Here is a 24775-nt window from a genome sequence, read left to right on the forward strand (position 1 = left end):
CAGCTCTGGATGATTAAACGACCAAAACTTCAGCAAACGGTTACACAAGGCATAAATGAAGACCAAATAAGTGTGTCTGGGGAATTTACTGAAAACACTGGAAAGTCTGACTCAATAACCTCATGGAACTACCTTTGCAATACAATGTTTTATGAACAGATCAAACAAATAAAAGAAAAAGAAATGGTGTTTTACATGAAAAGTCTACATTTTGAGACTCTAACAAGGTTGGTTAGCATGAGAAAAACAGGCCAGGCATTGCTTAACCATAAATTAAAGATGATGATATAAACATTGACACAATGTTGTTGTAAGTTCCAGGTACTTGTAATGAACTGTAACATATTTTATATGAAGCAGTTTCGGTGGAACATGGGGAGATTTTTAATGAGAAAAGGGCCTTAAAACAAACCTCTCAGGATACGATTAGATTCTTTTCCAACACTTAGCCTTGCTGTTTAGGGCAGGTGGGTAGTTTTTCACGAACATAACTCTACATTGTGAGCAAAATAGCAGGCCACGTCAAACAACAGCTATGATAAATCCCTTAATAGCACGTTTTATATTGTGCCTGTAAAACTGAATGTGCTTTGTCCACAAAGAGACCTTTGGCAGTGAAATGAGAGCCTGTTCTTCTGCAGCCCCGACTGTTAGGTGCCACTGTAGTTTTGACAAAACCAAAACTACACAAACTGAGAATACAAATGTTCTGGAGTCGGTTTTCTCATCCTCTCATGCTCTGTTCTGAGTTGTGGAGGAGGAAGCGGAGAAACATGCCAGGCGATTTTTTCCCCCCCTGTCCTTTATGTTTGTTCCATGTCAGATTGCACGATATACCCCAGTGAGATCTTGACTAAACTTTACGATATCAACAGTCTATTATATCAGACTATATCATATATCAGACTTTGGTCACGACTGACAGCATTGGCTTTTTTTTTCTTTTTTCTACATCAATCGTGTCAAATTCTGACATTCTCATTGACTCACGAAATTGAAACGGTACTGCATAAATCCAAGCAAGCTCTTGAAAGAAGTAAAAATCTTGGGAGCTGTCATGGCTGAGTGAAAGAAGGATGTAAATTCTCTAAACTAAAAGCATCTTTTTTTTTCATGACAGGTAAATAGAGTAATTTTAAAACTAACAGATATTACCATACTTCCCCTGTTAATAATTTGCATTAACAAGTGCAAAACTGTTTTGCATTATTATGGATTTTCTGAAATTAATGTTTAAATATGCAACTTGCCCAATTAAATATACAGTAATTTAAATACACAAACTACAGCACAAAAATATGAACATTGGATAAATACAAGTTCTTGTATTTTGTTGACATTCTGCAAGGTTTTGAAAGGGCGATTTTTAATATTTCTTTTCATCACTCTCACTAGCCATGAGGAACATAAAAAGAATACAAAAAAGGAGAATGATACATTAGCAATGCCCTCCCTAAAGAATATACATAAGAATAAAACAGAAAAGTCTGGTCTATGCAAGCGTGACTGCAGTGGAGATTTTAGGCTCAGTAGTACATGAAGAAAAATACATTTAAAAACGGCTGTATTTAAAATCTATATGATAAAGTGTAATAAAATAAACTTAAAATGTGTATTCTGAATGTTTTCACTGTGCAATTACAAATGCCAAATCTCAAAATTCACCAGTGAATGAAGAAAAACAATGGCTTAGCAAGTAGTGTATTGATTTAGAAAAAAACATTTGATTATATGACATCACACTAATCGTTCAAAGCCAGATTTTGCCCTGTGATGAAAGAAATCTCTCCTAATTTGAGCAAAAATCATGCAGCGTGCATCCAGCTTGGGACTGACTAACAGGCACAGCTGACGGTTCGAGGGCAAAACCTGCGCAGAACAAACTGTGAGAAGTCACGCTCGAGTGCAAGCAGAGCTAAGGACATTCAATGAGACAATTGTGTAGCCTTGAGCCCTCCGCTGTGTTTGTCCACTGTCCAGGTCTCTGAGGTGCGAGAGGAACTGGAGGTCTGACATGCACTGCCCCAAACTGGCACAATCAGGTCACTGGCAGAGAAAAATAAACACCACACGCAGACACAACAGCCATGTCTAAAAAGTGCTGGATATTAAGCGAAACTTTGACGAGTACCTTGTCGCATTTATTTTCTCCTGGGTTTATCGATCAGCAAAAATGACAAGTGGAAAAATCATTAAGCGTGTTCATACGGAGCTCACGTTTGTATTTCAGCAAACCACGCAGATCTTTGCTCATTATGCAGATTGCTCAAAATATGTTTACCAGGGATCTGGCAGTTAATGCACGTCTTGTACAAATGTCCGCTTTATGTGTGCTTTAAGGCCAAAAATATACAGCCATCATACAGCCCTCTTGATTAACTTGCAGCTAAACTCCCTAACTGATTTCTCTCATCCCCTACACTAGGGAGTTGATGTTGGAGTTTTATATTCATGAAAGTAGCTGGGTGCACACAGAGAGAAAATGACATGTAGCTCACGCTCATCCCAGGGAGAATAAAACTGAGGGGCTAGGTACAAAAGCACTCATGAAACCAGTACGCAACTCGGTACTGAAAGCTCAGTGGCCAGCTGATCATAATTACAGCTCTTCAGAGGAAACCCAAGGACGTGTAATGACAGACAGGCCAGGCCACAAATTGGCCACTCCAAAGTTCCCACAGTGTTGCTGAATCTGGCGTGACACTGCTGTGAGCACCGTAACCTTTTCAAGTTTGCACTTTTCCTGTAGTGTTTGTCCCTTTTGATATTAAGTTTGTACAAAAACAAATAATGGGAAAAATGTCAATCACATAAAAGCACATTAAAGAGCTGTCATGATGCAGCTTACCAGAGAGAAAAAGGAAAAAAGGTACACTACAACATGAATTAAAAACAAATGTTCGAGGGCTAAAAAAATAAATAAATTTTTAAAAAGGTTGATGGGGCCAGTGAAATGTTGGCAGTGCGAGTATAAATCTCAAATAAAGTCATGAGTGGACCAAGGGAAAATCCTCATTGTTGAGTCCTGATTGTGCAAGCAGAATCGAGAGCTTCAGACAGATAAGCCATTGAATCACTCAGCTTTATTGTTCAGCCACACGAATCGCATTAATGGCTGGGGACTTACAAAGATTTCTCTCAGAAACATCTGTGAACTACAGGCCGCTGTCACCAAACATAAGCGTGATGGGTTTGACAAAAGCATTCTTGCTGGAAAATTGGGAAGATCTGACCAGTGGCAACAGAGTTGTAAACAACATGTGACAGCAGACCTGATCTGTCAGAGCAGAGATGATGAAACCACACACAAACGGAGCAAAAAAAAAAAATGGCGAGAAAGAATAGCTGGTGAGAGAGCAAGAATGATCTGTTTGAGCTCAAAATATGGATTGTTGGAATAATGTGGGTCAATGGGTTGGCCGTGTCGTCAGTACATCCTGTCTTAATTCCCACTGATTGCCTTGTTTTGACAGGTCAAAACAAGTCATTACACATTAAATTGCTTCGCTGACTGACATTTACATTCATAGGCATGGGCATTCTGAGTCGTTTTGCAGTTAAGATCGCTTACACACAAATGCAGACAAAAGTCAATTTAGTTTAAGTTTAAAAAGTAACAAATATTAATGTCTGTATATTGTAACCATCAATTTACATAAGTCTACATTTTTACTTTATACATTCTACTTATATGTGACCCTGGAACGAAAACAAAAACACACACAGTCGTAAGTCGCTGTGGTAGATTTGTAGTCAAAAGTAGCTAAAAAATACATTGTATTGGTCAAAAGTAAAAATTTTCTTTTATGCCAAAAAAAAAAAAAAAAAAAAAAAAAATCATAGTGTTCCACACAAACACAGAATAAAAATGAGCTTTTTTAAGCAAGAAAGTGTCAAGATGAAAACCACCATTTTGCTTTTCAAAGATTTATTCTAAAAACTGATTTTTCCATGACACTTTAATTTATTTGTCTTTGTTTTGTTAAAAATGCAATAAATTCACTGAATCTTTATAAAATGTACTTATTTACACGCACACTTTTCATTTCCAAACATCTGATCATAAAGTACAGGGACTGTAACTGGGGCCTGTTTGATAAAACAAGTTTAGTTTAAGTTAGCCTGAAGCATTGTCAGTTGATTTAGTTTGATTTAGTCAGACTAAACTCGTTTGCAGGCAACTGGGTAAACCGTTCTGGTTACTATCATGACCATAACTAACACCAAACGCAACAAATGCTCTTGAATCTAAATTGCTTTCATCTCCAGAGTCTTTGCTCTAACACAAACTACTACACGAGTGGACAGAAATGCGCAAAAGCCCCATGCAGCGCCTGAGATTCCTTTAGACTGGATCATTCAAACAGCGTGATACGATATGCCTGCTCACACAATAAAAAGGCAGTCATGTTTAATTAGTCTCCCTTTGCCTTGAATGCCAAACAGGTCCTCGGGGTAAAAAGAAATCCTGCTACCACTTCAGATGGAGATGGTGATAGCATGTGATAAGTTGCAGAAAGACGGCGGAGTGAGAATGCACTTCAGGCTGAAGAGTCGCTTGTGCAGTAATTTAATGTCACACTTCAACTTTCTCGCCCATGAGGGAGAGAAAACACTCTTATGTGCAAGGGAGTACAGGATAAGATGGGTCAGTGACAGTGAGTGTCTCGATTTTGTCATAAAAACATTGCAAAAATTTGGGGATCAGTACTTTCATTTTAATTTATTTTTTCCCCGAAAATACTAACATTTATTAACATTTTATTAAAGTAAATGCTTGTAGCATAAGGATACTTCTAGGGAAGCACTGAAATTAAAATTCTGGATGTAGTTGGGTGAAAACTGAAACCTAAAATTATTTAGAACGAAATACAAAAGTAATTTTGTAAGACTCTTTAACAAACAATTTTAAAAAGATAAATAACCATACTATTACTGAAAGTAACAAAACTAGACAGAATATATATTAATAACTGTATCACTTTAAAATAGGCTTTATTAGTTAACTACTATAATGAACTAAGAATGGACAATAGGTTATAAATTCATTTATTAATCATAGTTAAATGTTAATTGCTACATTTACTTATGCATTATTAAAATAAAATCAACAGTTGTGCTTGTTAGTAGTTAATGCTCTCTGAATGAACACAAACTAACAGTCAACAACTTTAATATCATTAACATTAAGACAGATTAATAAATACTGTAATAAATGAACAAATAATGAATAATACATTTAAGTTTAACTAACAGAACCTTAAAGTGTTACCTTAATATTAAATAGCAATACATTATTTTTATTAATTTCCATGCAACAGAATTAGATTTTTTTCCAAATAATGTATACACAAAGCTATTTTATCAGAGCGTGTGAGCAGAGCATGGCGTCATGAGAGAGTAGCTTCAGCTGTACTACAGCATGTTACAGAGCAGTAATGCTATTGCAAACAGGAACAAGAACACTTCATAGAAAATTTCCAGTCTGCGCATTGAGTGTGAGCGGTCAGCTACTATACGAGCAGAAGCACATTCATTGTACTGTATACTAAGCGAGACAATTGTCGGCCCGTATTTTTTCCCCAAATTTTGAATCTTCGCTTCAGAACAAAGAAACTTCTTTTAAAAGACATTTTAAAATTAATAAATATTTGAAAACAAACAAATTCTCACATTCAAACTGAAATATTCCAACTATTAAACTTTTTTTGTAGCTGAAATAATAATTTAATAAATAATAAAATAAAAAATAATAAATAAAAATAAATAAAAATAAAAATAAAAAAAGTGTGAATTAGTAGCTAAATAAGTTTAAACAATTATTCCTCATTATTTAATTCAGAATGCAAAACATTGCAGGTTAAAAAAGGGGAACATCTTACTCCACTTATAATAAGAGTTGGAGAAACGGTGACCGTTTGACAAAGAAAACTAAAGCAAGTAAACTGCTGCCAAACATTGAAACGCTATGTCAATGCATGACAACCCAAACAATGCCTAGCCCAGTGAGGGAGGGCAGACAGCTGAAAACACAAGCTAAACATCCACACTTGCCTTTGTCATGCTGTGGGCAAGGGCATGACCTAGACTGACAAAAACGCTGCGTTTCTGCATAATAGTTCTGCATAATAGCCTTGAGATCAAGGGCAGTTCCATTAACATCTCCTCCAGCTCCAGAAATATTGTAATTTATACAATATTTTGTTACAATTCTCTATTCTGATTGGCCGAGCTGCATTCAAAGATAATTAGTATAACAGCACTTGGGAGATTTCAAATTTAAGATAAATTTACTTAAAATTACAGAACACAATGTAGAGGCACAATCCCTCCTATAAGCTATCGAGCATTAGATGTCTGAAAGTGATGTTGTCAAGAAAGAAAGGGTTAAAACATGTTTTATTCTCGTTAACTCAGACGTTAGATTAAAGGATGGTTACCTCATTCACCGGGAGAGGGGCACCCACTCTCCGAGCCTTGGGGATGGGGAAACGGTTAGCTAAAAATACATTCTTCCCATACATGGAAAAACCTTTGAGGGGTTCTGAGCAGAGTTTCTCAATTTTATGAAGAAAAAAAAAAGCTGAGAAAGACTTCAAGGTTTCGTATTGCACATGACAACTGGTTCTTATTGTGATAATGCAATAAAAAAAAATAATAAAATAAACCTGAGGCTGAACCTCCAAGCCAAAAAACACCAACAACCCTCCCTCTATCAGTGTTAAAAGTCTTCGTCGAACTTCAACATTTACCATTTCTGGACAGACATTTAAAAGTCTATGACTTAAGGGAGGAAAATTGTACAAGCTGAAACATGAGGAAGAATGTGACGAGTTTTGCGCATGGACACAGGTGGTGCTGCGTGTCAATGCTGGCAGCGAACAAATGGGTTAATATGCAACAGAAGTTTAGTGTTAGAAAATTGAATAGCCTACAAAGTGCATTTCTGCACAGCAGATGCCGAAAGATGATCTCTGTGCAGTTTTTTTTACGGTCTGATGTAGGAATGGTTTTTGAAGGAATATCTAGAGAGAGCTAAACCTGCCATTAAAAGTACCACAAGCGGTCTAATGTGGTGCAATACCTCAATAATTTAAGGCTCTAAACAACTGAAATGAAAGCTAATCTGTTCTCCATTCTCCCTAAATATCATATTTCACTTAATCAGATTGAGTTAAAGCCGAGTTTCCAAGATGGTGAATGAATATCACATGAATCTGGAGAACACAATGAGTTTGCAAGATTACTCACAATGTTTGCTGTAACCATTTTGACTCTCTTATTTAATTATCTGGTCAAATATTGATTCTCTTTCCTTCAGTTTGAGCTTTGAGTTTGGTAATCAGAATAAGCAGTGTCAATCACTGAGATTAAAAACAAAGTCACTAATGGGGCATTCAAACGTTTTACAAAATAAAAAATAAATATGGCTCCATGTAAAACTTCAATGACCTAGGGCTGTCAAATTTACTACCAAACAATGAACCAAATTGTTGTTAAGCTCCTTTCACCCATAAAAATTTGTTGGAAGAATAATTGCTTGACTGTGCTTAAATATGCTGACTGAAACAGAAAGACCACATTTTTTAATGTATGATCATAAACGGCCTTGATGGGAAAATAATGTGGCTATAAACTGTAATGTAAAATAATCAAAGTTTAAATCATTTTTAGAACAGTTTCCAATTGAAAAAAATAATAAGTCATATTATACTAAAACCAAAGTTTCTCTATACTTATATTTAGTGCCAAAACACAAAGCTGTTAATGCACAGAGAAATTTCAGCAGTTTTGCTCATTTCCACCATTTTGCAAGTTTAACCACATGCAAAAATCGCCAAACATAACAGATTTCAATGGTTAAACTGACATAAAATTCCATGTAAAGTTTTGAGAATGGTTTGTAAACATAAAATGTTAGAAATGCATTGCTGAAACATGTTACAAAGACTGTGAACTATGTATTACATAAAATTAATGGTGGAGTTATACCATTAAACAGTTTTTCACTATTTCCATAATCAGGTTTTATTGGGCGGGTCTAAATCGGAGCTTGGAGATGCAGTGGAGCAACCAAGCACTGCCCCTCTGGTGAAACTATAAGACAATAAGGGCTGTGTTTGACTTGAAGCAGCGCTGACTGATCGCTGTGTGACATCAATACAGTGAGAGCTATAGAGAGCAGATGCTGGTTGCTATAATTTACAAAACAACTGAGCTTGGTCTCCTTATTTAAATCAAGCTGTTTGAGGAAGACAGAGAGAGAGAGCTTTGCTGTGAGTGGGCGTGGTTTCAGAGCCGCGAGCGGACACGCCCACAGCATTTGAGAGCGGAGAGGGCAGCTTATTCTTTTTCAAGATTTATTTTATTTACCTCACATTTTTAAGCATTCAAATTTGGCTGGGGGTTAACAACAATTTTTTCTGCGGCGTGACAAACTCAGAACACACATTCAATATTGACTTAACACAGACTTTAAGCTTTGCGTTTTGATAATAACATCATCCTTTAGCATAACAATGTTTATGACAACCCAGGTTTAAAAGTAAGTTTAGTTCATGGTCGTTGCTTTGCTACATTAAGCAACATTAAGATGTTTTCTTCATAATGAGCATCTATGGGGAAGAAAGCGCTTCACACCAAAATATAGTCCATGGCTTCTTTTTCTTTTGGCTGTAGATAATGTTTATTACAAGTACTGACTGAAAGAAATCTGGCTCTCCTTAGTGACTGCTTTAGTACATTAAGCCACATTAAGGGTTTTTTCCACTTTAAAGTATTTTAAAATGTCCAATGGGGAGATAATGGGTAAACAAATAAAATCTCAGTGACATTATCAGGGAAATACCATTATGGGTCCCTGAGGAACTACAGTTCCTGTTTTTTTATTTCATTTCATTTTTTTTTTTTTTTGGTGGTTGATAGCACCTAAAAATAAGAAATGTCAAACAATATGCAAGTGCATATTTAAAATAAAATAATTTTTACAACATTTAATGTTTAACATTTAAATATAAAAGAAATAGAAGCACATTTGAAATACACCTAAATGTAGCTTTTGTAATATTAAAATATTTATATATTCCATAATTAAGTTAAATTGACCAATTCTGATAATCTCAAGTCTGGCCAACTAACCGGACTATCACTCAAGACAGGTTACGTGTAGGAAACAAGTAGTAGACTAAACTTTGTAATTACTGCCCTAGTTGAGTCATGTAAAGAACACCCATAAGAGATTTGGTAAACCACCAAAAGTCCCTTGCCATAATTGGTCCAAAAGAAACGCCTAAAAGCTAGCAGCTAAAAACATGCTAGTCGGTTTATATGCTCAGCGAATCTGTTGTCAATTATTGGCTTATCCTTTCAATTTCCAACTGCAAGCAAAGTAATTCGGTTTCAAATAACATCCGCAAATAATAAGTCAGTATATGGAGCGAATATAACAACTTCCAACTCAACAAACCTATTTGTCCATTCCCAAGCAATTATTTGGCACTTCCATAAAAGCACAAAAAAGCAAATTTAAAGTGTTGCATGTCAAATCAGAGAAAGTAATTATACTGCAGATGTGAGTTATTTTTTTTCCCCCCAAATGGTGAATAATCAAATTTGGTTATAATTGGAAAAGTTATGACTTGAGCAGAAAGCTTAAAAATGTGTTTTTGACTCGAGGGATTTCATTCATTTCTGATTTGTGACAAAAAACGATTGGAACAGAGGCCGCATGCTGTCCTTGGCCTGATGGTGTTTGAGCGTGATCGAATTTGCAAGGCAGTTAAAGCACTGACATTGAGGTTATGTTATGCATTTCACCCAAGAGGTTTCATTTTAGCAGAAAAGTGACATGACAAATTTCTGCTGGTAGCTTTAGTTATTTTGAATTCAAGAGAGATCACTAAAGTCACATTGCATAAACAACCGGAATAAATGCTGAATAAACACCAAAAAGCTATAGCGAGGGATTTACAGCATTAACTAAGAAATCTACATTTTGCCTGACCTGTCACCTATATTTTTCTCTCTGGAAACTGTCAATAAAGAAGTGCGTTGAACTCTCTGTCATAGATATGGCAGTAATGACATTCAAAAGTGTTTGTACAGTAAAATAATTCTGTACTATGGGGTCAGTTGTTTTGTATAAGACAAAAAAAGAGAACTAGAACCACTTACTTTCATTTAAAAGATACTAACAACAATAAAATATCTCCTTCGTAGAAGAAAGAATGCTTTGGATGACATATGGGCGAGTAAAAAAAGGACAATTTTTATTTGGTGGGGTGGGTGACATTTTAAGAAGCTTATCATAATGAAGGAGACAGAGAGTACCCTCTATCAAGACGAAATGAAACCCGTTATGAAGGGAGTAAAATTATGCCAAACAAAATCAGGCATCCTGTCAGAGAATTAGACTACCTCTCACTGACATGCCAGCGAACTGCTCCGGCAAAAGGTGAGAAGCTGTCGACTGTGAATGTGCACTGGGCGTCCAGAAGGCCGTCACTTTGTATATGGAGACGAGTGCAAATTGGCTGCCCTGCAGGCCCGGCGTGTCAATCTAGAGGCTGCTGAGATCAGTTCTCCATCGCCATCGTCCTTCACCCATCTGTCTCGGCTCTATGCTAAGGCTTACTTAGCAAAGCAAGGGAATACTTTCAAATGTTAATCACGACACTGGAGGAAAAAAAAAAAAAAAAAAAAAAAAAAAAAAAAAAAAAAAAAGTACATTTCGCCAGTAACACAATGACCTTTTAAGTTTTATTCACTCATGTCGCTGCATAAACCACAAAACTGCCCACTAAGACTGATACATCATCATGCAAAGCATCCATTTGCTGATAATCATTTGAATGAACGTTCCAGGTTAAATGCATGTTGAGCTTGATAGACAGCATTTGCAGTGGAATTTATCGCTTGGTTGTTGGTTTTTTTTTTTCAAAAGGATACGTGACCTGATGTATAGGTTAGTTTTACGTCGCAGTACTTGTGGATATATCCGATTTATAAAGCTTCACAATAATGGCAGCTATCCACAAGCATTACCAAGTTTGAAAGAGCCAGGATAATTTTTTTAAAAACTGTGTTTGTCTGAAAGAAGAAAGTCATATACACTAAAGATGGCTTTGGGGTGAGTAAAAATATGGGGCAATTTTAAATTTTGGGTGAAAAATTCTTAAGAGAGGTTAATTTGCAAAGTTAGAATTATTTGTGTTTTATTGTCTCTAACCATTATTCAAAAGTATGCAGTTAACATGAATCTCCTCTAAATTCAAGGCACTGTCAACGTTGCTTAACCACCCCGCTACGCCAGCCTGTGAAATTCAAATAGATTTACCATTTAAATGGGTATAATAGCTCAGCACTACTGGTAAAGCCTATAAACCCAGTCGCAATTGCACAGCTTTCTCAGGTTACCAAGAACGGTGGTGAAGCAAGCTGATAAATAAGTGGTTCATCTTGAATCAGCAAGAAAATGAAGTTGTCTCCTTTGTTCATTTGATCTATTCAGAATGTTTAACAAATGAAAACATGCAGAAATAAAGGCTTGGTATGCCTTTACTGACACCAACATACCTCAACCTTGCGTTGAAAAAAAAAAAAAAAAAAAAAAAAATTTAAATATGCACTAATCACTATATAGAATGCCAAAAAAAATTTAAATGAGCAACACAATTTTGCCTAAATACTAAATACTGCTGCCGTTCAATTCCTTTTGAAGTGTTTCAGTGTAATTAGCATTTTTTCTTTTTTGAAGCGAGACACTGAAAGTATTGTTTTCTAGTAAATAAACAACTACTGCCATCAATTGACCTTATCCTGCAAATCCTTTTGAACACAGCAAGCAAACCTCTCCGACACATCAAGGCTTCTAAATTCAAAAGCGTGAACAACTTATTTTCTTTGTCTCAGCTTGTGTCCTTCACTGATCTGGACCAGGTGGGATGACTCACAGCACAGATGTTCACCTTTCATTGAAAGGTATGTAAATTAGCTAAACAGGACAGGTATGAGGGACAATCAGAGCCCTCAGGCATTGTCAGGGTGTTTAAAAAAAGAAGAGGCCAGCAAGACCAAGCCAAATGGGTTTATTGGTTGGTCTGTAATGGTAATGTAAGATGCATGCAGAGCACTCATGGAAGCCACAGACCTGGCAGAGGCTTAGGATGTGCCTGCAAATAATTAGATAAGCAGTGAACCTCTGCCGGATGCAACACCTCCCTAAAAGCAAAGCTGGCGTGGCCCCGAACAAGATATCCAAATGAGATCCTGCTCATTTAAATCAGGCATGGAAACAGGTCTAACCAAGTCAGTCTAATTTACAAGGTCAAAACATGCATGGGAGAAGATTTATTAGAGAAAAGACACACAGGGCAAGTTTAGTTAAAATAGAGCTACAGTCCTCAAGTCAGAAATGGTAATTTGCCTTATTTTATTATTTCTAATAAACGCATGTTATTAATCTTATTATGAATACAAATAGCCATACAGGTGTCTTTTTTTAATTCTTTAATTCTTCTGTTGAAAGACTTCATCCTCAAAAACCCCACCACTTTCTTGAAATTGAATGCAAACACACATTAAAATCTGGCTACAGTCAATCTTCTCGTTTCACATGCTGTTTTTGGGATACTATACACTAGGGAAGCAGCAGGCACATTCAGGAACAATGATTGATACAAAACGACTGACTAATTTGACTGGGCTAAAGTGTTTAAGACTTGTCTAAGTCTGGTAGCATGTGACCCTCAGTCATTTATTGCATAATGCCCAGTTTTGCTCTGTAACCATTAACAAAGATGCCGTATTGTACAGAGTTCAAAAGGAGTGAAGTTTATTCCAGCATTTAGTATGACTTACTTTAGTACATATTTAAAGGCCTTTCATGGTTAAAATGAAATAATTACAATAATTAAATTACCCTTGAGAGTCTACAGAATTTCCAGAAGAAAAAAAAACAAGTCAAAGTTTTTATCTTCAGTCTTTGAAATGACAGGGGTAATATTCTCTGAGGAGTCTGTGGTTGCATATGCATGAAAGGTAACATTAGGCTGAAAGACAAGGGACCGCAGTCAGCAGTTTCTGAGCACCGTCTGCCCTCCACTGCATGTTAATTAGCATGTAATTGATGCTTCTGAGCTTTACAAAGCCACGAGAATGATTACACTGTTGCATTCTCGATTTAGTTTGAAATGTGGTGCAGAAAAAATTTTGAGTAAATTGTATGGGTTAAATTATAGATTGTGGCATCAATAAAGGCAATTTAGTTCCAGCATCACAATTATACAAGTGTGTCTGGGCAGGCACATGATTGCCCTGAAAAAAAAATAGAAAGTCATTTTTTATAAATGCTTTCAATCAGGCTACAAGAACCATGTACGAGCTGACAAATCTAGCTGGGCTTCAGTGACTCAAGTCCACCTCTGCAGTCAATTTCTGTCAGTCTGTCAATCAGAGTGGATGGTGACTTCCTGTGGCTCAATCTTGTTTTTGGTAACTCTTGGTGCTCTTCTACATGCCTTGTAGGCCAAGTTGAAGCGGTGGAGCAAGTAAAGTGAACATTGGCTGGCAGTTATCTGGGCCCTTGTTTATAAAACTGTGTAGATTATACTTAAAGTTTACGTATGCTCAAAAGCTAGATCGTGAAACTGGACTGTTCAACCACTGAATGCAGTAATTTGTGCCATAATATCGACATAAGCACATCATTGATCATTTTTCACACACACAAAATTTTTTTTTTCCTCAATCCAATCCACTACATCTAAATTCAACTTTAGCATAATGACTTTAAGTAATTTTAGTGCTCATCTCCATTAATGAAAGTTACGTGCAAACAGAGCTTGAATATGAATGTTCAATTCATTCATATCAGAAAAGAAAAGAATTTGTACGCATTGGGTAAGAGTTTATGTGCAGATGCTCAAGTTTTTCCCGTCAGGTTTGTTTTTATAAAATCACACCTTTTGCGCATGAAGTGGCGTACGCATCTTTTTGGCCCCGTTACTCAGTTATAAATAAGGCCCCTGGTGAGAATAATCCAGTCACATGCTTAGTATTGTACCGATGCCACCAGCATTTTTTTTTTACATGCTTACTACACCAGTAAAGCACGGAGCATCTCAAAGGAACAGTTCACCCACAAATAAGACAGCAGTTTTATGAAGAGAAGACGGAGGACTCTTATTTGAGCCAGAACCAGCAATTCGAACCTAAAAACATCTTGATACATTTTTCTCTCAAATACACCCAGCTTTTCACTTCATAAGAACGTTAGCTAATGGATTGAAGTCAAGTGGATTACTTGTGCTGTGATTTTATCATCTGTTTGAGCTCTCATTCCTCACCCATTCAGCGCAGAGGATCCATCGGTGAGAAAGCAATGCTCCGTTTCGATGAAGAAACGCATCTACATCTTGGACGGCCTGAGGGTGAGTATTTAGGGTGAAGTTTTCATTTAAGTTCCAATTAAAAGGATTACTTTTTGTGATAGGAAATAAAGGAGGTTTGTACTTTAGGGTTCGGTAGCTAAGTGCGTTGAGTGCGAGGTCTGCATGTAGCTTCCCATGGCATGAAAGTAGCTTTTAATCAGCACCATTGTAAAGTCTTTCGCTGATATGATGATGCATCACTGGAGGCTATTCAAAAACCTGAGCTCATTAAAATTATATGGCTGTAATTTGATTGGTCTGTTGGTCCCTCTGAGATGCCGAGGCGGCAAACAGCCTGAAAGCACTTGGCTAAGAAATCCTCATCTTCAACACGTTCATGCCCTCTGGCAATATTCACAGCGTTTTCCCATTAGTGTATACGTCTTGATATGTGAAGAACCGGGCCCTTACACTTCGTCTAAACAACTCTGACTGCTCAGCGCTCATAGACGATCTTTGTTTAATCTATGTGGGAAACATGCGAAGATATTTCAAACACAAGCTGACAGAGCAGATGTGTCTGCTGTAGACACGAAGCGGATGTTCATTCCCAGAATGTGTTAAACGGTAAGGGTGAGAAGAAAAAAAAATATATATATATCAGTTGTACTATACAGGATTATCACTGAAAATGACTACAAACATACCACAACACCACAATTCTATACTACTTCACACAAAACTGAAAATTCTGACTTTTTAAAGTTTGTAACCAGGCTGATTTGGGTCACCATTGACATCCATAGTATTTTTTCCTACTGTTCAAGTGGTGGAGACCCAAAACAAACTTTTCTCAACATATCTTCCTTTGCGTTTGTCAGAACAAAAAGAAATTCATACAGGTTTGGGGGTGAGTAAATGACAGAATTTCCTTTTTTGGGTGAACTAGTCCTTTAAAACTAAAAAATTAAAATCTATAAATGAATGCTTAGCATTCTACAAGTAAATCTTAATATAATAGCCTATTTAAAAGGATTCATAAATGTTTATTTTATTCCTAAATTTTCTATTAAAGAAATAGAAAAATCTCCCACTATAATACAGGAAAACTGAATTTAAAGTGCCCCTATTATGCCATTTCTAATATTGCCTTTCATGTGGTGTGTAATCTGAATGTGTTTGTGAACGCAAAGTTGTAAATCTGAAAGTGCACAATAAATAAAAATTAGTAGAAAAATTAGTAGATATTAAACACATATTTATAAAAAAAAAAAAAAAATGCATGTAAACCTATTAAAGGAGACTCCCAAAAGTGACATAATAGGGACACTTTCATAACTATCTTAGTATTATAGAGTACAGTTTTATATTGAATTTAAACATTTAAAAACATCAAGAGTTGTATGTTCACTTTGTACCTTTAATTAAAAACACACACACACACACACACACACACACACACACACACACACACACACACACACACACACACAAAAAATGGATTGCTATTTCTGCTAGTTTTAAATATTAAAAGGAGAAAAGGCCCTAGGTAGTAAATAGGCTATACAATAATCAATCAAAATTGATAAATTACATAACTTTAAAATGAGAATTTCACATATCAGTAACCAATAGCGCAGACATATTGTGAATCTTTAATGATGGTACATCTCTAAAGGACACATCATTATTAACAACATCATCACAGCGCCACTGAGAACACAGACAAAGAAATCAAGAATCTTTTCTCTGATATTAAGTAGAATAATTAACTTTTTTGTTCATTTTTCATGGGTTCTTTGAAGTCCTCACACTAACTGCGAGAGAGCTGCCTTTAGGCTTGAACACTGGGAACAATGAGACACACTTGACTGCATTTGATATTCATCTCTATTTCAAAGGATGGAAGGGGATTATGTTGCTCTTGTGGCGAAATCTTCTAAATAGCCACAGTCACTTACATCTTAAAATAGATCTTCAAGGTAGACTGTTACTGTATTTTCAAATGTTACACTTACTCCATGCGAGAGATCATTTTTAAAAAAAAAATGTACTCAGGACGAACCAACAGGCACCACAGGAAAAACATTCTCCTCAGAGAAGTTAAAAAAAAAAATAAAGAAAAAGTTTTTGACCCAAGGCTGAACTCAAGAAAATCATGAGCTACATATGCCTTCAGAGAATACAGATATTGCCTTTATAGGCTCCATACCCTCCATACTAAGATTGCCTGGTGGGAAACTAGGCTTAAAAACAAGTCTAAACTACTTTCGCAACAGATATCTCGAAAAGCATGAGCCAGTAAGCGCTTATCAACAATAAGCACTCAGTTTTTGTTTTGTCTTCAAGATGAAGAAACAGAAAAGTGATAAAACAGAGAGGGATGTGTTATCACGACACAAAAATGTTTAGTTTGCCAACAGTACTAAAAGCAAAAAGATGAAGAGCAATCATTTATGTAAAGTGGTAGTTGATGTGCAATGCGGCTGGGATTTTTTATTTTTCATCAGATTTCAAGTTAGAACACATAAATAAAAGGGAAAGTGTGCATCTTAAAATTCACACAAAACGCATAATCCTTTGTTTGACCTGCTAACTTTACCTTGAGCGACACAAAGAACAATTTAAAAAAAAAAAAAAAAAAAAAAAAAAGATGTTTCCTGCAAAGAATCCTATAACCAGTGAAAACAGTCTTTTTATGGTATGTAAGCCTCTATGGACCAATATAAGGCGGCTGACTGTGTTAATCATAAAAGATAACATCACAGAATGATGTCACCGAGTTGCCACAAGGGGAATATCTAGTATCTAAACCCTGTCGAAGAATGAATGACCCTTAACATCAAAAGCTCATTTCTTCTCATTTGCATCGCACTCATATACATCTCGCAGTGGCTCATACATATTTCACAGGGACATGAGAGACTGATGACTAAACTAAATGTGAAAAACACAGAAAGATGACTACTCTGCAGAGGATAATCGATTTTCTCTAATCACACATTCAGCTGGAGATACATTTCCCCAGACATTGGCCCTTTGGGTAAACAGGCTTGCCGTTCTTCACCTCTACATGTAATATTTACAGAGCCTTTGGTAGTCAAGGTGTCCAAAGATGCAAGTTCTAGGTTTTTAATCTTCATTTTCCTACGCCAGTGCATATTTCATCCTATCCTTTTATGGATTTTGCCATTCACGTTTCACTTCTTCCTGTCATTGCCTCCTGGCTCACAGCCAATGTGCTGACAAGCCTTTGGGTGAGTCTGAACTGGAACCCAAATAGTCCTTCCTCTTCCACTGTTCGCTCAAACAGACTTAATCATAATCTAAAAACAAACAGTATACGCCATTTAATGAGAACATGCAGAGTAGCTTTAGTTTACAAGGCTAAAATAAAGCATGAATGAATAATAAAAAAAAAAAAGATAGGATAGAGATTGCGAATAGTCGCTGACAATGTGGTTAGAGACTGAAGTGGTAAGCAGGGATGTATTAATTTTTTTCATATCTCACTCCCTAACTGAACAGACAGTTGTGGGAGAACTGAAAAGGATTTCTGCAAATCCCCACAGAGACTTTTATCTTACCAAATATTAAAGAAAACTCATCTCTGGTGCCAAAGACCGGAGTGAAAATGTTTGGACAAGACAATTCTTCAAAGGTAAATCACAGCATGTCAAGAGTTATCACTTCAACAACTGTGGAAAAAAACTATGCTTTGTGTCAAGATGGATATTAATTTCGAAGCTGAAAAACTGAAGTAAAAAGGCTAAAGTATATGAACTGAACTACTCTCCACAGTCGCATGACTTTAACATTGCATAACCTTAACTAAGATTCTGATAAATCTTATGTGTGGGATATTACAAGTTGTAGGATAAACATGAAAATATCTTAAGCTGGTAATTATCACAGATTTTATTTCAGGCATTTATCACATTTTTTAAATACATCAAATATAAAAACAACAGAAGCAGTACAATGCTAACTCATTTCCAGGTTTTGGGACTTATTCCCAATAGCACTCTATATTGCTCATCCCTAATACCTTGTTAATTGTAACTGTATAAAATGTTGAGCCAGATTCAAGACTAGAAACAAATATAACGTTTAGTTTCCACACAAACTACAGATTTCTCCTTTTAAAATCCATCCTAAAAAGACACTACTGGCTCTGTTGATGATAAAACTCTCACCAAGAGTCTCACTCTCGCCATTTCAGCTAAAGCCCTCGTCTCCATATGGTAAAAACAGAGTCAACTGAAAAAAAGGAATTCCATGGTCATAAACCTCAACCGATGACCTCTGACCACTGAGGTCCCTCAGTTATCCATTGTATCCAAAGTTACAGCACACGAGAGAGAAGTCTCTTTTCAGGGGAAATGTCTTAAACTCTTTATGGATACATATAACCATGTTCCTGTCAAAGGTCAGGTCATAAAAAAAGCAACGTGCTTCAATTTGTCTGCTCGTATCAAAGGTGAAAATCAAGAAGCACTCTTTCAAATTCAGTTCACAACTCATGGCCCCGTTTAAAACTTAAGGCACTGATTCAATCTCAGGCATTAAACTCTGCTGATTTAACAAGATGACAAAACATAATCTCATGAAATCCGGTTGCCAACTTAAAAGAAGCCAAAAAATATTGAGGTCTTTTGAAGCTCAGCTGGTAGATAAGAGGAAGCAAAACATCCTATGGCAAAGAGCTACAAAAGCATCATATTTTCATGGCTCTAGGAGTTATAGAAGACAGCATCTCAGGGAAGAGATAGAAGCCTTCAAAAACTGCCCTTCAAATTTAAAACCCAATTCACCTTCTGGTGAGTAAACGTAACCTCGTATATCAATGTCCAGGATTTTCTTCCACATAAAACTGACAGGGATACCATCAAAGCACTACATTTAGGTTCTTTGGTATTTGCTATATTTAACGTTGGTCTTCAATCTTCCTCAAAAGTAGTAGCCAACAATCACTAAAGCCCAAAAGCAGGACTTTTATTTTGGCAATTCTCAAACTGCCAATGCCCAGATTCTCCATATTTATTATTTTAACAGTTGCAATGAATTAGTGTCATATCATTGGCTATTTTTTCAACCAACACGATGGAAATGGGAAATTTCAAACACAAAATTTTATGTTCGCTTGAGTTGGTTTTTCAATTAATGCAAACTTCAAATTAGGAGGTAATGCAAACAATGCATTTGCCAAATACATTCCTCTGTGCACAAAACCCCACCCCCTAAAAAAGTCATGTGACTTTGCGCTAACAGAGAACCAATCTTGCTCCACAGCAACTGAAATATTATGGTCATTCTGAAATGCCCAAGCAAAATGTGTTGCTAAAGTAGGCCTATTTTTGTATAATTGCTCAGAGAACTGTCTTCAACTGCGTTCCCAAACAGCAGGAATCCACCTCCGAAAGCAACAACCACATTTATTTTGTTTTTTTTTCTCTCTCGCTTTGTGGAAAAAGTAATTCATTATATATGAAAATGATTGCATTCAGTGGCTTCTACTCGTTCTTAGTGATTTATAGTGCCAGTTCATCAGAAAGTGAAGATTTTGTTCTCTTTGACTCATTGGATGGTTGTTCGCAAATGTTTTATGCAATATTACAATTTTGTTCCAAGTTAAAATTGAAACTTTGGATGGAAACCCAACTATATAGATCAGCTTTATGTCAGAGATCCTGTTCTACAAAATATCAGCATCAGAAAAATAAAAAAAGATGAAATTTGTCTGTCCAAATAGTGGCATTTAGCAATGAGAAACTACAGTCTCAGTCAACAAAAAAAAAAAACATTCAGGGCCCCTGCTTCGCTTTTATTTCTCAATACAAATTCATCTGTAGGACACTCATCAGACGCAAATGGCTTACTTTCCTCTGGTATCAAAGGCAGAAACAAAGAAAAAAGGAAGACACACACAGCTTTGTGAGAGCTGACCGAATCTGTCATGCACTTTGGTTTATCCTGATGTTAACAAGCTTTGATTTGAACAAGTGACTGAAAGCAGTTCAGCCCCATCCCAACACCACCACTGTAATCCTGCCAACAGGGGCAGAACAATCAGCATGTCAATAATTGTGTTGTGGAGCAGATATCAGATCAAACGCATTTCTCTGTGGAGATAAAAGCCTCCTGTTTTCCTATCCCGCCCGCATCCGAGGCCAGTCGTGTCTCCAAAAAAACAATCCGATAGGCAAAATATTCTGAATCTGACCCTTGCATAACTGAGATACTAGAATCCGTGATGAGCATCTGTGCAACCCCACCATCCCGGGGCACTCGTCCACCCTCGCTGGTTGCAGAAACTCATTTCCTTGCTGAGACACGATCTTTGACATCTGTTAAAAATCTATTGCGTAACTAGCACAGTTCTCGCAGAAATAAATGCATAAGCACAAGGCAAAGGTCAGGTCAATTTAAAACCTTCAATAAAATGAATTCGCTGTAATTTTAAGGATATAAAAAGGAACCCGAGCTGCACTGTACAATGCAGCAGCTATGTCTCGTTCAACATAGGGAAGGATTCAACGCAGAGAGCCTTCAGCCAGATGAAGGAGAGCTAACCAGCTGTTCAGCCACTTGCTTATGCTACACTACATGAAGCTTTAAAAACTACTCCACAAGCATCCGTCTTCATACATTATGAGGTTATATGATAAAAGCAGCATTAAACCAGTAGAGAAAGTAGCTAGCAAGGTCTTTGAAGTCCAGTATTTTTCTATTCTAGCCATGCAATGTTTCCCGCTTCAGGCCGCGGTACAGGACAATAACAACTTGTGAAAAACAAACTGTGATCAGCGCTACACTACAAACAACAGCTTTACATTCAGTAATACACATTCAGAGTGCCATAAGGGAGCAATTCCCAATTGTGCAGCGGACCATTCACCTCATTGTGCCTTGATCACAATATCAAATGCACTCACAATAGACAATGAGTTGGCTGACTTCGTCTGATAGACAGCTACGGAAACAAAGCACAAAACACAACAAAACCTCAAGACAGTACGTGTCATTTAATATAAAGGGAAGTACACAAGCTGAAAATTCGCCTGTGAGCAAAGGAATTTCTGCAAACTTCCGTCGAGACAGATGGTATGTTGCTAAAAAGTGTGGTTTCATGGTACACCACCCTCACTCAAAACTGAGTGCAATATGTACACAGTCAAGTGATGATTAATGAAACACAGACCGGCAACTTCTAGAGATCAAAAGTTATTGTGAATATAGATTTGTTGTCTTTTTTTGGGAAGATTGTGGTTCTTTATATAACAGTCTTTTCACAATTTTTGTGGTGTAAAACAGTCCGACATACGGCGCAGTCCAAGCGCACTTCGATATTACATACATACTTAATAGGTAGACAGAAGGATAACAAAGTACAGCAAGTAATATATATTTATTATTGTGCAGCTAAAATTACTGAAAGCAACTGATTGTTTGCACATTCACACTACATCAACCCGCTGGTTTAACTCTATAGACCTCATTACTCAGTAGACCGAAGCAAACTGCATTTTAAAAAATTACTAAAACGTTTTGATCGCGAGTGATTCAAAGACTCACAACTAACAAAAACTTACTCTATCGTGTCGCCGCCTACAGCGTAACGACGTAAACTGCAGAAAGCGTCGCCGACGGAGTCCGAACGAATCTTTCAGTGAACGCGTTCAAAAGATTCGAGTCACGGAGAGAGAGAAAAAAAATCATCATCCCTGCCGTCAGTAAAAAGTCTCAGACTGAACATTAGCCCTCGAATTTGATAAAACTGAAAAGCCCATACATTAACCGTAGCTTTAGCGCTACTCTGTAACATTCGCAAGCGAAAAGCTCGTGTTTGTGCAGGCACTTAACGTTCCCCATGCTCCCAAAAATCGGCGTATCAACGCTTTTTTTTTAAAAAAAAACGCCTTCTAGAAACACTCACAGAATAGCGGGCTCTGAATTCAGTTAAAACAAACGCGGTTATTTGATAGTCTCGCACTGAAATCACAGCACGGAGCGATAACACTATCTTTGCGAGTCCACTCAGCAGACTTTGGCTATTTAAACGTGCTGGTTCTCTCGTCGTTTTTCCCCCATTCATCCGCGAACGAAATATTTCGACACGGTCGCCCCAAACAACTTATAATAGCACCGTTCCCGCAGCGTGCAGCATGAAAAGAGCAGAAAAACCTACCTTTCGACTCAGCGTTGTCCCCGAATAGAAATAATACGCTATGCCTAGAACCCAAAGCACAGCGAAACATAATAATACCCTAGATTTCCTGCGCATTGCTGTGATTTTGGAAGGGATAATACAGTGGCTGTCTCGGGGTTCGTGCCGTGAAAAGCCACTGAGTCCTCGTTCTGCGTCTCGCTGTGGCTACAGCGCCCAACTAACACGAAATCACCAGCAGCAGCGGTTGGATAGAGGAAGAAGCAGGAAACAGCCAGCATCACCGGGTTAGAGGGGAAAGGGTAACCGACTTTAATCCAATCACGCTCCGCAGAGACGCGGACGGAGGAGGGGTGGGGGTGGAGACATCCATCGTTAGCCTGTACCTCAAGATGCGCCGAGGAATCATTGTTTCGTTCATTCTGGATTTCTGACAAGTACATTTTGCTGTATAGCTACGGAATATGAAACGACGTGAACATGTGCTCACTTTTTTCGCTAGCGCCCATTTGTATGCTTGCCTTATATTACGAACACCGCACAATGTCTTGTGCCCGGCTGTTCGCCGATTACTAATTTATTCATTTTAGCAAATGATTTAAATGATTTAACTTAGTAAGCAATGCTTCGCCAAAAATGCATTTACTGAAACTTACGTGGATTTTACGGAATCTTACAGAAGTTTGTGTGTCATCATTGATGCATTCTCAGTAAATGAATAATTTTCAACCAAATGTAAATCCAGCCCGATGGTCCCTGTTATATAATTAAAACGCACACACACAAAAAATTAATATGAAATTCTTATCCTGACGGCACCCATGCACTGCAGGGGACCCATAGGTCCTTATTAGGAAACAATTTCATCTGATGGCCTGAGGGTAAGTACATTTACAGCAAATTTTCATTTTAGAATGAACTTTTGATTGTGTTAATGTAACTACATTTAAATCCTTTTCATTTTTACTTATGGCCCCTGGTTGAGAACCAATTTTCCAGAATCATTCCCACCTTTCACTCATTTAGTTACTGTCCTCTGTGTTGAGACCATTGCTGAACCCAAGCGTGATGCTTAATAAAAATAAGAAAGAATCCACTGGAATAAAAGCAGTTTTACGCTGCGATGCTGGATGTCTGCTGGAATCTCAATGACATTTAGTTTAAATATTTGAAAGAGCCCTTAAGAGATTTCAAGATGAGAAGTGCTGGTCCCTGCAATAGCTGTCTGATGACAGATTTCAGACGGCCGATAGTGACATTCATTTATTCATCAAAATGGATCCACTGGGCGTCTTTTAAAACCTGTGGAAAAAAAGCCAACTAATGTATAGATAAAAAATGCTTTAAATTATCAATAGCCTGCTGTAATGAATTATGCAAGCTACAGTTAGATGAACTTGGTTCTTCAGCTTTAAATAACTTATTCAAATTTGACCTCAGATCCATAATGTTTTTGAGCCGTCTAATAATTTGAATAAAGGACGAGGCAGATTTAGAAACACTGCTGCACTTCCAAGGAAACACTAGAATGACCTACTTTTCATATGATGACAAGCACTGCAGACTGGATCTTTATGTACACACAGCTCTGCAGTTAAAAAAGATTTGGGCTGGCAAGTGGCACCTCGTTCAATCCCTTTTCAAACTTGAGCAAAGCACTTATCCTCAGATTGCTCCAGGACAGCTGTTGATGTTGTAAGTGTGCTGTAAATTGATTAGGATTGAGTGTCTCTGAAATAACAAATAGCCAGACGATTCAATCATGATGTGCCAAGTCTCAGGCCTCTCAAATATAATAACATAATAAGGTAAATGGTTTAGTTATTTGCAGATGACTCCAGCATATAGGTTGTAAGAATACAAAAATGTGAACTTGATATCTGAATGTATAAAATATATCTAAATGTGAAATAACCTTTAGCTTTTAAGCATGAAATTTAAATATCAGGATTTTCAAATGTCACCCAGGAATGGAATAAAATGTCCCCAGACGCCAAGATTGCCCATACTTATTTTGAGTTTTAAGCCATTTAATGTTTCTGAATTGCCGTAATTTTATGTGGCGCTTCTTATATCTGTTGCATCACGATGTAAATCTGTCAGTCTTCCTTCATAACAGAAAAATCTCAAATGAGCTATACGATATTCTGGCACTCTTCAAACTCTAACATAAATGGTTTATAGTCAAAAACCAATACAAGCCTCAAGAACGTCTTTAAACATCCCATTATTATTCTGT

General features: G+C 37.0%; 1 protein-coding gene across 2 annotated transcripts in view; it reads right to left on the bottom strand.

The window, feature by feature from the left end:
• Positions 1-22803, bottom strand: part of galnt2 (UDP-N-acetyl-alpha-D-galactosamine:polypeptide N-acetylgalactosaminyltransferase 2) — a 64551-nt gene extending 41748 nt beyond the window's left edge. The window contains exon 1 of one of the 2 annotated variants that reach the window (XM_043254819.1): positions 22558-22803. In XM_043254819.1, coding sequence (XP_043110754.1) covers positions 22558-22653 — 96 coding nt within the window. In that variant the 5' untranslated portion in view covers positions 22654-22803. The remainder of the gene's footprint in view (positions 1-22557) is intronic. The other variant, XM_043254820.1, reaches the window with a different exon arrangement.
• Between the last annotated feature and the right edge of the window lie 1972 nt (positions 22804-24775).

Source organism: Puntigrus tetrazona, chromosome 13 (genome assembly GCF_018831695.1).
Source record: "Puntigrus tetrazona isolate hp1 chromosome 13, ASM1883169v1, whole genome shotgun sequence".
In the NCBI taxonomy this organism is placed as follows: Eukaryota; Metazoa; Chordata; class Actinopteri; order Cypriniformes; family Cyprinidae; genus Puntigrus; species Puntigrus tetrazona.